The 11,841-nt window shown below is 50.7% G+C and overlaps 2 protein-coding genes across 2 annotated transcripts; one reads left to right on the top strand and one right to left on the bottom strand.

Annotated features, from left to right (window-relative positions):
• Window positions 1–1,583: 1,583 nt before the first annotated feature.
• Window positions 1,584–2,378, top strand: LOC140675816 (uncharacterized). Its single transcript, XM_072910412.1, has 2 exons — window positions 1,584–1,894; window positions 2,048–2,378. Exons 1-2 carry the CDS (start codon window positions 1,584–1,586, stop codon window positions 2,376–2,378), a joined length of 642 nt encoding a protein of 213 aa, XP_072766513.1.
• Window positions 2,379–11,232: 8,854 nt separating this feature from the next.
• LOC140675815 (uncharacterized) lies at window positions 11,233–11,583 on the bottom strand. Its single transcript, XM_072910411.1, has one exon. It carries the CDS (start codon window positions 11,581–11,583, stop codon window positions 11,233–11,235), a length of 351 nt encoding a protein of 116 aa, XP_072766512.1.
• Between the last annotated feature and the right edge of the window lie 258 nt (window positions 11,584–11,841).

Raw genomic sequence — 11,841 nt, 5'->3', positions numbered from 1 at the left:
TGGGATCGACCTTTGTGGGAGAAGATCAGGGCCCTTTCAGAGGGCAAAAAGAAAGAGGAGCGGGAACTAAAGCCGCCATAATTAAAGGCGGAGGAGGACCAGTCCCAGGACCGTCGCGGGCAGCCGACAAGGAGCGGCTCACATATGCGGCGGCACTGGAAAAGAAAGGGAAGCTAAGGAGCGGGAAGGAGACCGCATCACCAGCACCCCCGACAACCAAGGTAAAGGGAAAGGAGAAGAGACCACCACCACCTGGACCCCCTGATGGGGTTCAGAAGAAGAAGAGAGCTGGTGCCTCCAGGCCGATAAGGGTCCCCCGCACCGCGGCGGTTGTCCTTACATGCCCGGAGGGGCAATACAGCGAAATGGTCCGCCGTGCGAAAGGACAGATCGACCTGACTGAGCTCAACATCACGGAGCTCAGGAACAGGAGGGCCCTGACAGGGGCGATTATATATGAAGTGGGAGGTGAGGGAGCCAGCCAAAAGGCTATGGCTTTTGCCTCCAAACTTAGGAAGACGTTGAAGGGGGCGGAGGGAGTTAGGGTATCCCTCCCTACCAAGACTGCGGAGCTTCTGTTTCGGGACCTGGACGATGCAGTCCAGGCCTCGGAGGTAAGGGACGCAATCGCGGAAGTCGGTGGATGTGCCCACGGGGACATCAAAGTGGGGACGATACGAAGAGCCCCCAACGGGATGGGCTCGGCGTGGGCCAAATGCCCTGCAGCTGCCGCCAATCTGGTGGCGAAAGCCGGCAGAATAAGGGTTGGGTGGGCCCACGCCAGGGTTGAATTGCTGGAGGAGAGGCCCCTCCAGTGCTTTAAATGCCTGGGTAGGGGACACGTACAGTCGAAATGCACGGCAACCGTGGAACGAAGATTCGATTGCTTCCAGTGCGGGGAGGAGGGACACCGAGCGGCGGACTGTAGAGCGGCGCCCAGATGTCCCATATGCGCGAATAAAGGGAAGCCGGCAAAACATAGGGCGGGGAGTGCGGCTTGCCCCATTGCGCAGGGTGGTCGAATGACTGGGCGAACTACCGGGGCCTTTAGTGGGGAAACACGCAGGCCTGTAGGGGAGAGCACTGGCCGGAAACCCTCCTCTATAGGGGGAAAAGGATCCTCTACAAAGGAAAAAGGACCCGACGCGGCGAAGAGGGCAATGGATGGGGGAACTCCCACACCCCGCGGCGCGTCAACACCTAGGTCGCAACCGAAGAAAAAGAGAGAGGGGGAAGTGGAGAAAAAAGCTAAAGACCTCAACAATTCCTGCTCCTCACCCCCCAACAAGCAGCTGAAGGAGGGGAGAGAAAAAATGGAGAGAAATGAGGAAACGGAGGATGTCCCCACCATCATAGAAGGGGAGAATACTCTGGAAGGAGTACCCGCCGGAACAGCGACAGCTGGGATGGTGGGCGAGACCGAGGTGAAGAAGGGAAACACAGAGGAGGACGAGGATACAAATCTCCTCACCCCAGATTACCCCCCTGAAGGAGAGGGTACAGGATGGGAAAGGGGTCCCGAAAGCCCCTCTTCTTTAAAGGGATCGGAGGCAGGCCCGAATCAAAATTTAAATAATAAATAAATGGTGGCTCGGGTCCTGCAGGCAAATCTCAACCACGCCCGTCAGGCGCAAGACTTGTTTGTGCACACTCTGGCGGAGCGTGGTTGTGGTTTGGGCATTGCTGCGGAGCCGTACCAGATCCCCGAGCACCCTTCGTGGGTGGGGGACGAGTTGGGCTCCGTAGCCCTTACATGGAGGGCGGATGCTCGCGCCTCACTTTCCGCCACATTGGTGGGCAAGGGCAAAGGGTGGGTGGCGGTCAGGTGGGGACCCGTTTTGGTCATCGGGGTCTACCTGCCGCCTAGTCTGGACCTCTCAGGATTTGCTGAGAGGTTGGACTCCCTTTCCGCTATCATCAGCGGGATTGGAGTGGGGCGGGTGGTAGTCTCTGGGGACTTTAACGCAAAATCGATGACGTGGGGTTCCCCGAGGACGGACCGCTGAGGTGTCGCGGTCGAAGAGTGGGCCGCGACACTGGATTTAAGGCTGCTGAACGAGGGAGGGATAAGCACCTGCGTACGGGAAAGGGGAGAGTCGGTGGTGGACCTTATCTGGGCCTCCCCAGCGACCCTCAACAAGGTGCTAGGGTGGAAGGTGGCCACGGAGGTCGAGACCTTGTCAGATCATAGGTACATAGTCTACGGCCTCGTGGTCACACCCGAGCAGGTGCTCCAGCGTCGACGGCTGAGAGAGACGACCTCTCCTAGGCGCTGGAGCACAAAGAAAATGAACGAGAACGCCTTTATGGCCTCGATCCTTTCGGCCACGTGGCTGGAGAGAGGAGAATCGGGAGAGGCCGATAGGGACATAGAGTAGGAAGTCGAGTGGATCCGGGGCGCCATGTCTGATGCATGTGACGCGTCAATGCCCCGGATCAAGGCTGGTCCGCAAGGCCGTAGAGCGGCGTACTGGTGGACCGGGGAGATCGCGGAATTGCGGCGGTCATCGGTCCATCAAAGGAGGAAATACGCCCGGGCCAAGAAGAAGGATAGGCCGGTAGAGGAAGTTAGAGGCCTCTACCAGGCGTACAGAGTGGCCAGGGACGCCCTACGCCTGGAAATAAAAAAAGCGAAAGCTAGGGCGTGGGACGAGCTCCTCTCGCACTTGGAAGAGAACCCTTGGGGACGGCCATACCAAATGGTGCTCGGGAAGCTTCGCAATAGAGGGCCACCGGCTACGGAGACCCTTTCCCCGGAAGCCCTGGACCGGGTGGTCGGAGGGCTCTTTCCTCAGTCTGAGGAGGAGGATACCCCCTTCCCCATCTTTGCGAGGGGAGGACCCGAATGGTCAGAGGACTGGCGGTCTCGGGGGAAGAAATGGAGAGTTGCAGGCGGAGACTCCGCGGCACCAAGGCCCCCGGACCCGATGGACTCCCTAGGAAGGCATGGGCTGGAGCCTTTGAGGTGATGGGTGGGCATCTTGCACACCTATACACGAAGTGCCTCAGACTGGGAGTCTTCCCCGAGAGGTGGAAGAGGGCCAATTTGGTCCTCTTGCACAAGAAAGGCAAGGATATGGAGACCCCCTTGTCATTCAGGCCCATATGTTTGCTCGACGAGGCTGGCAAAATCCTGGAGAGGATAGTCGCCAATCGCCTCGTCGAGCACCTGGAAAGCATCGGGCCGAACTTGGATGACCGGCAGTACGGCTTCCGCGGTGGAAGATCAACCGTGGACGCAGTACTGAGGGTGCGCGCCTTTGCGGAGGCCGCGGTGCGGGAGGGCAGGGTGGCGATCGGCGTGTCTCTTGACATCTCGAACGCCTTTAACACCCTGCCCTGGAGATGTATCCAAAGAGCCATGGCCCGCTTCGGCGTGCCGGGATACCTCCGCCGGATCATCCAATCGTACCTCAGCGACCGCTCCCTGCATTACACCAACAGGGACGCGGTAGAGGTTACGAGACGAGTGGGATGTGGAGTCCCACAGGGGTCGGTCCTCGGGCCACTCCTGTGGAACCTGGCCTTCGACGGGGTGGTAAGAACGGCCATCCGCCCCGGCTGCACGGTCGTCTGCTACGCGGACGATACGATCGTGTTAGCCGAGGGGGAAAACGGAAGGGAAGCCTCGGCCCTGGCCACGGTAGCGACGGCGTGTATTACGCGGGCTATCAGGGAGTTGGGCCTGAGGGTGGCGCCCCAGAAGACGGAGGCAATCATTTTCCGGCCAGGTGCTAGAGGTGTGCCGCCGAGCCTTTGGGTCATGGTAGAGGGGGTGGAGACGAAGGTGGAAAATACCTCTAAATATCTGGGGTTACTGCTGGACGGTGGGTGGCGCTTCGCCGCGCACTTTGCCCAGTTAGTTCCCCGCCTGGAGAAAGCAGCTGCCGCGCTGGGCCGTCTACTCCCGAACCTGGGAGGCCCTGACGGTCGAGTCAGGCGGCTGTATGGATGGACGGTTCACGCCATGATGCTGTACGGGGCACCCGTATGGGCCAAAGATATCAGCGGCAACCGGAGGACCTTGGGCATTTTGCACGGGGTCCAAAGGAAAATGGCATTACGGGTGGTACGTGCCTACCGTACAGTGTCGTTCGAAGCGGCGACTGCTTTGGCGGGGATTCCTCCCGTGGATCTCCTCGCGAAAATGTACACCGATGTGTACCGACGCATGCGAGGGCTCCGGGAGGCGGGGCGGAACATCGTCCCCCGGGCGAGGATTGCGGTGAGGCGGCAGCACCATAGGAAGATGCTGGAACGGTGGAAGCAGCAGCTGCTCTCTCCGTCTGGCAGAGCTGCGGGGCGTAGGGTGGCTGAGGCCATAGGGCCTCACTTAGAGGCCTGGGTGGAAAAAAGGAAGGGGGGAATGACCTTCCGTATGACCCAAATGTTTACGGGGCACGGCTGCTTCGGCGAATATCTGGACCGTATTGGGAAGGAGACTACGGGCAAGTGCCACCACTGCACTGATCCCCTGGACTCGGCGCAGCACACCCTGGAGATGTGCCCTGCGTGGGTGGAAAGCCGGGCGGAATTGTCCACGGCCGTGGGAGAGGCATAGTGAAGGCTATGGCAGAAGGGGAGGACAAATGGAAAGCGGTGGCCTCCTTCTGTGGAGTAGTCATCAGCACAAAAGAGGAGGCGGAGCGAGAAAGAGAGAGAGAAGGACGAGAGAGACGCGGGGGGAGAGAAGGTGAGACCCCTCCCCCTCTCCCGGGAATTTGGGCGAGAACCCCCAACATCAGACCCCCACCCTTGAAAGCCAACCACCACTAGTAAGTGGGCGGTCGGACCAGGGGGCCGGGGCAGGCAGTGGGGTGGACAAGGAAGTAGGACGAAGATGACGATGAAGGGGGAGACACGATTATCCCCCCCCCCCATTACGTCTCTGGTGTGGGAGAGACGCAGAGCCGGAGGTGGGTAGGAAACGGACATTCCACCTCCGTCTACTGCAATCTGGGAAGGAGAAGACCCCGGCTGGTATCCCGGGGTCGTAATAGGGAAGGGACGCTCCTGCGAGTGCTCGTTGGACCCAGGTCCAAGCGTGTGTGTGTACGAGACGGGCAGGAGGAGGGATAGTGCCGATGGCGAGGCCCTCCTTTCTGCATAAACCGTCTGGGAAGGATACCCGGGGGGGTTTTAGTGGGCATTCCGGTGCTTCCTCTATAGCGCCGGCGAGTCCCACATACCCCGGCCAACCAATACCAGGCCGGGGATGCGTAAAGGCATTTCCCCCTCGTAACAAAAAAAAAAAAAAAAAAAAAAAAAAAAAAAAAGGTTAGATTCTTCCCCGATGATGCGCCACCTTGACGTGGTGGGGAGGCTCTGTCCCGAAGCCCCGGGAAACCGGAGTGGAGGGATAGTTAAGAGCGCATCTTTAGCCGGATTTCCTCTTGGACCCCGGCTCGGGCAGGATGCATAGCACCGGCATGCATACCTGGGTGTCGGACGCGTACGAATCGGTTCCTGCTACAGACGCGACGGTCGCGGCAGAAATGATGGTGAGCGCCACATAGTACGCCGGGGGCGAAAGCCCTTAAGCCGGAGCGTGGCTGGGCGGGGGTTGAGGAGTAACGAAGACACTACGCGTGGGCCTTAGCGCGCCCGCCTGAAGAGCGTCCTCCCTTCCGGAGGAGTCCTTATTATAGATGACACCGTATAAAACGTTACGTATATTTATATATAAATGGATTGATAGCTACAATTAGAATTATGTATATGTAAGCTTATACATACTTATACACAATGCCTGCAACATTTTATGTATAATTATTAATAATTATATATAAAATGGACAAATTTCGTATATTTTCGTATAAATTTGTATAATTAGATACGACTATTTTTGTCTGATTATATATAAAAATTTTTTACCGGGTTTATAACACAATATCAATATCTGATCGAATTCATGGTTTGTCACAAATGAACTAACGAGCATTTAACTGTAAATTTACAATACTTATATAAAAATGTAACTAATTTACGGAAGATAACGTTATGCTGCGTAATATTACAAAAATTTAGATATCTTCATAAAATTTTTTTAAATATTAATGATTAAATTATACATATATTAATATTAAATATTAATTTAAAGTAAATTAAAAACTCTATTTATTTTCTTTTTTTTTATTTATTTTCATAAATACATATATATATTTTTATGTATAATTATATATAAAATATAAATATATATATGTTACGTCCAGGCCCGTAGAGAGGATGAGTCAGAGAAAGGGCGTAACAAGAACTGTTCCGATGTCAAAAGTCTTATCGACGAGTGACTCGGTCGAGCGAGCTGCAGGTTAGCAAACAAGTAAACGACGGGTGTCGTTATTACTCTGTTATGCGAACGTTCTCTCGGTGGTCCCTTTTTCGTAAGAGAATTGAATCTCTTTTACGCGGGACGGGACCTTATATGATCTTTTGCGTGGAGGGAGTGAGAGAGTTAAATAAGTTTACCGATCATTTTAATTTTTAGATTAATATTTATTCAATTAATTCTTACCATTTTACATATGATCTTATTAATATCGGCTTTAAAATTATTTGTATGAGTGTGTGCGTGTGTGTGTGTGTGTGTGTGTGGATCGCGGGTGTTACATAAGTACGGAGGTCATCAACCAGAAAAGAGGAGGAAAGAGTGCGATTCTAAAGATTTTATTCTGGTTGATATTTGTTACAATGGTTTATAATAAGAGGAAAAAAAATAATAATAAAGATTTACGAAAATGTAATATGTGTTACGGCGCGATTTCGCACACGGTCGTGTCGTCCGATCTATGGTCTCGGTTGGCTCGCGAGAATCGGCGGGTCGGTGCGATTTTAGGCATACTTAGTAAAAGAACAGGGTTGAATAAAGGAGAAAAGAGACGATGAGAAAAAAAAAACAAAACAAAAGAGAAGGAAATTAAACTTACTATTTAGGCAGATTTGTTGCGTTTTTTTTAGCTGCTGGTGTAGTTGTGGCTCCAGTTGTGGTCTTACTTGGCGGGTGGTCTTTGTTAAGCACTGACTCTAATAGATTTTAAGATGTAATCGGGACTCCCGCAGTGTAAAACGAATTGCTTGAATCAGCGAACGACCGAAAAATCTGTGCCGAATGAATCTGATGCTGTACTGTCGACTGATTTTAAATTTTTTGGTCTTCGTAATGCGCAAGTCTCCCCTTTTTATATTAAATCTTGAGGGCGTGTTAACAATTTGGGCGGGAGTATTTTTGAGATTTTGACGTGTAAAAAGCTATCGTTCGGTGAGATTCTTCTCCTCCTTATTTTTGATTGTTGCTGATTGGTGGGCTCTGTACGGCCTCTTAGGAAATTTGAAGATTCTTCATTTGGTTATCTCCTGGGATTATCCAGCTGTTTCTTTCCATTTATTTATTTAGGGGATCTCTCTATCGATCCTTTTCGGTCATTTCTTTGAACATCGATTTCAATGTTTAAAACATTTTTTTCGTTCCGCGGCCCTCTTATGACTGGTCGGGCAATTATTGCTTTATCTTTATAGGAGGTAAAGACGTGGAGCCGACAGTGCGTAGCGGCGTTATTTGTTTCTTTCTTAAGATTATGCAGCTGTGTTTGTCGATTTATTCATTTAGAGGATCTCACTATCGACCCTTTCCGGTCGTTTCTTTTAACATCGTTTTCAATATTTTAAAATATTTTTCGTCGCGCGATCCTTTTTATGATTAGTCGGGCGATTATTGCTTCATTTTCGTGGGAGGAAAAACGTGGAGCCGACAGTGCGTAGCGGCATTATTTGTTTCTTTCTTAAGATTATGCAGCTGTGTTTGCCTGTTTCGTTGTTTAGAGGATTTCGTTATTGATCCCTTCCGGTATTTGTTTAGATATCGTTTTTAGTAGGTCTAAACGTTATTTGATAATAACGGTTCTTTTCTATTGCGCGATCCGTTTTTTGTGACCGATCGGACGATTATTGTTCATTTCGTGGGAGGAAAAATGTGGAGCCGACAGGACGTAACACATATATATATATATATATATATATATATATGTTACGTCCGAAAGCAGACTCGTCTTCTTGCGACGCTCCTTTTTCTTTCAAACTTTTGACCGATCGATATATCAATTTTCTTATATAGCTGACACGGACGTAACAGTATATATAATTTTATATAATTATATATATATTGTATATATATTATATATATATATATATATATATATAAAATGTTTTAAGAACCTGCCATTAAAATATTTACCAGTCATTTCGGGAAACCTTGTATGTATAATATATGTATGTATGTATGTATATATACACATATATAATATAAAAATAAAAAATAATTATTGACTTAATTATTACTATACTACTTAATAGCAACAGTAATGGTATTATTAGTGAATTATATAAAAGATTATTTTATTAACACATTTTTTTAATAATGGAAGTATATAATATTTAATTAATTATAAATGTAATTATATATATATATATATATACATATGTGTCAAGAAATGACCAGCATCTCAGCTTTATAAGAAAATACCCGATTTTAGGGCAAAACAATTGTTTAAAAATTTGTTTAATTATTTTTATCATCAGAACTCTTTATGAAATTAATGTACATGACCAGAACTATACTAGACTGTTTTAAAATAAACAGAACTGTCGAAAATCGACCAGCATCTCAGCTTTATATTAAAAAATACGCGATTTTTGGAAAAATAATTGTTTAAAAATATTTTTAATTGTTTTTAACATGAGAACTCTTTATGAAATTAATGTACATGACCAAAACTATACTAGAACTGTCTTAAAATAAACAGAACTGTCGAAAATCGACCGGCATCTCACATTTATGTTCGAAAATATGAATTTTTTGGGTAAAATAATTGTTTAATCGTCAGAACTATTGACAGGACGTGTTTAGGCGATAGAACTCTTTTTATTCTTACTTCCCCGTAATCAGGTATTCGAAATATGGTGAGATGCTGTAAAGTGTTGTCGGAAGTTAGCATCTCATTTTTAAAAATTCGATTTTAATAATTAATTGGACGGAACTTTTGTTAAAACTTATCAGGAACTGTAGAACTATGCTGGATGCAAGTAAATATAAAGTTTATTTTTGAGATTCTAACATTTGAGATGCTAACTTCACACACCCAAGGACTGTCCGGCCAAGACCCCGAGCTGTTTGACTTGTGCAGGGCGCGGGCGGCCGTCCAACCATTTGATTGGACGGCAAGTCTGCCCCGTAACAAAACCTTAGCCGAAAAAACCGGCAAAGGAAGGGGGAGGGGCCGTGAGGACCAAACCCCCTGCCGTCCCCCTCTCCCCCAAAAAGAAAGAGAATATCCCGTTTGGATCGGCGTCCGCCCATCCTTACCCCGCAACCCCTGAGGTAGCTGTGCTACCCAAGTATAGAGAGGAAGTTACGGACGTCGATGCCAGAACTGGGAAGGAAAAAAGAAAAAGGTATGCGAGGGAGGACCCCGTATCCTTGACACAGGGAAACGCTTAAGAGGCCCAATCCCCACCTGTGAAGGTTAAGGTAGTAGAGGGCCCACGGGAGGAAGGAGGAAAAGGAAAAACACTTCTTCTCCCCTCTGTCCCCCTCCACCTTCCAACCCTGGAATCTGTAACAGAAGCGGCAACCACGTCGCCCTCACCCACCCCCACCTATTGTCTACTTACCGATTATCCCCTAGATGGGGAGGGTTGGGGGAATCTCCAGGTGGGGACAGAAGATTCCTTGAAGGACCTGATCGCCTTTAATAACCAAAATGAAGGCTAAAATCTTTCAGGCCAAACTGAACCACTGCCGCAAGGCGCAGGACGTTTTTGTCCACAGCCTCGCAGCAGAGGGTTATGGCCTGGGGGTGGCCGATTTGGGTGCGGGACGATCGGGGCTCCGTGTCCATAACATGGAGACCGAGGGCGGCGAATTCCGCTCTGGCCTCCATGTTAGAGAAAGAAGACGATTTGGTGGCCGTCCAGTGGGGGACCACCGTGGTGATGGGGTGTACCTTTTTTTTTTGACGCAGGAGAAATGCTTGATGCATACCACCACCCTCGGGAGAGGGATGGTGGTTATGTTGGACTCCCGGTGGTCCTGATCATATTGGACCACCGGACTACCAACTAAAACTCCTGCGGTGGCCTTCCGCGCGATGGAGGGGCAGGCAGGGACCCGGGACTCGCAGTTACATTACTTCGGTATCCCTGACTGTGGGTCCCCTTCGCGCTTAAGACTCGGCGACATTTGACTTTCGCTGAGTCTCCTTCCCAGATAGGACTGTTGATGTCCTACCTGATTTCTTCTATTTTTGTGAACGAGTGGGGCCACGCCGCCCGTTCACCTTCCTCTGGGACCCGACACAGGGCAATGCAGGCCCCCGCCTGCACTACCCAGGTCCCGAGGGAGAGACGCAACCGTCTCTAAAGCAGACGTTCGTCTCTGGTTGGGGGAACATCATTCCAGCCACCTTTCGTTGAGGTGTGGTTTTTATAGAGGGGCCTATTGGCCCCTCTCTTTTTTAATTCTCTCATTCGCGTTTAGCGACCATGAGGAGGGATCTTATTACCTCCTCGCCATCCTGTTTGTTACTAGGGGGGCTAATAAGGGGGAGGGGAGCACTTGGTGGAGACATCCAATCCCCAACCATGCCCCCCTCTAATGTCATCTTCTCCTTTGAGGAGAGGGCGACTGGATTGTCCCCCCTCAATTGCTCGTCAAGGCCTTAGCTTCATTGTCAGTGGGGGTAGCCGATGCAAGGAGGGACCCAAGCTCCCATCGGAGTCACTCTCCTTCTCCTGTTCCTCCTCGCTGCTGTCATCTACAACAGCCGCTGCAGCGGCCGCAATCGCCGCTTCTGCCGCCGCCTCTTCTTGTCGGCGTATGCGCTCGGCCGCCTCCTTCTGCGTCATAACTTGTTCGCAGAAGAAGGCAATCGCCTTCCAGGATCTCTCATCACCCAACATCTTTGTAACCATGGTTGGCAACGAGAGGTCGTTGCCAATCACTGAACAGAGATCACGGCGCAGCGTGTCCCACGCCGGACACTTCTCCAGCGTGTGCCGCGCCGTGTCTCTCACCTCCTTACAATGGTGGCAGGCCGTGGTACCTTCCTTGCCGATTCGATACAGGTACTCACCAAAGCACCCATGCCCGGTGAGCACCTGTGTCATCCTAAAGGATACCTCACCTCGGGCCCTGTCTAACCATTCTTGTAGACAGGGCCGGACGGCCTCAACGCGGGTTCTTTAACCCGCAGTCTTCGGGTCAGATAGGTGGGCACTCCATCTCTCCACCATAGACCGCTGGGCGTGGATCCGGATGGTCTTCTTGACCCTGGCTGGTAGAGGGCCATGACCCCTCCTGAGCCCCCTTTCCCAATTATACCGCTTCGCGTACATTGCGGTCAGGAACTCCAAGGGGGGCGAACCCGCCAGGACCGTGGCCGCCGCATGGGACACCGTGCGGTAGGCCCTTATCACCCTCACGGCCATGCTGCGCTGTATGCGTCGGAACTTGTCCTTTGCATAACGCATGGCCACGAGATCCGTCGCCCATATTGGGCATTCATACAGGGCCACCGCATTTACGGTGCCCATGTATATACGGCGGACTCAACCATCCGGTCCCCCAAGGTTTGGCAGGAGCCTACCCAACGCCGTGGAGAAGCGCTTCACCTTGGGGCAAGGACATTGAAGTGGTGTCCAAACTTCCACTCGCCGTCCAGTAGGAGACCGAGATATTTAAGCCGGTTCCCCACCGAGATAGAAGTATCTCCCACCCGGATATGAGTCCTTGGCGGTTTCCCAGAGGATTTACTGTGAAAGTAAAGAGCCTCGGTTTTTTGAGCCGCCACT

Source organism: Anoplolepis gracilipes, unplaced genomic scaffold, assembly GCF_047496725.1.
Source record: "Anoplolepis gracilipes unplaced genomic scaffold, ASM4749672v1 Contig25, whole genome shotgun sequence".
Classification (NCBI taxonomy): Eukaryota; Metazoa; Arthropoda; class Insecta; order Hymenoptera; family Formicidae; genus Anoplolepis; species Anoplolepis gracilipes.
This window is presented reverse-complemented; position numbering and strand designations above follow the sequence as displayed.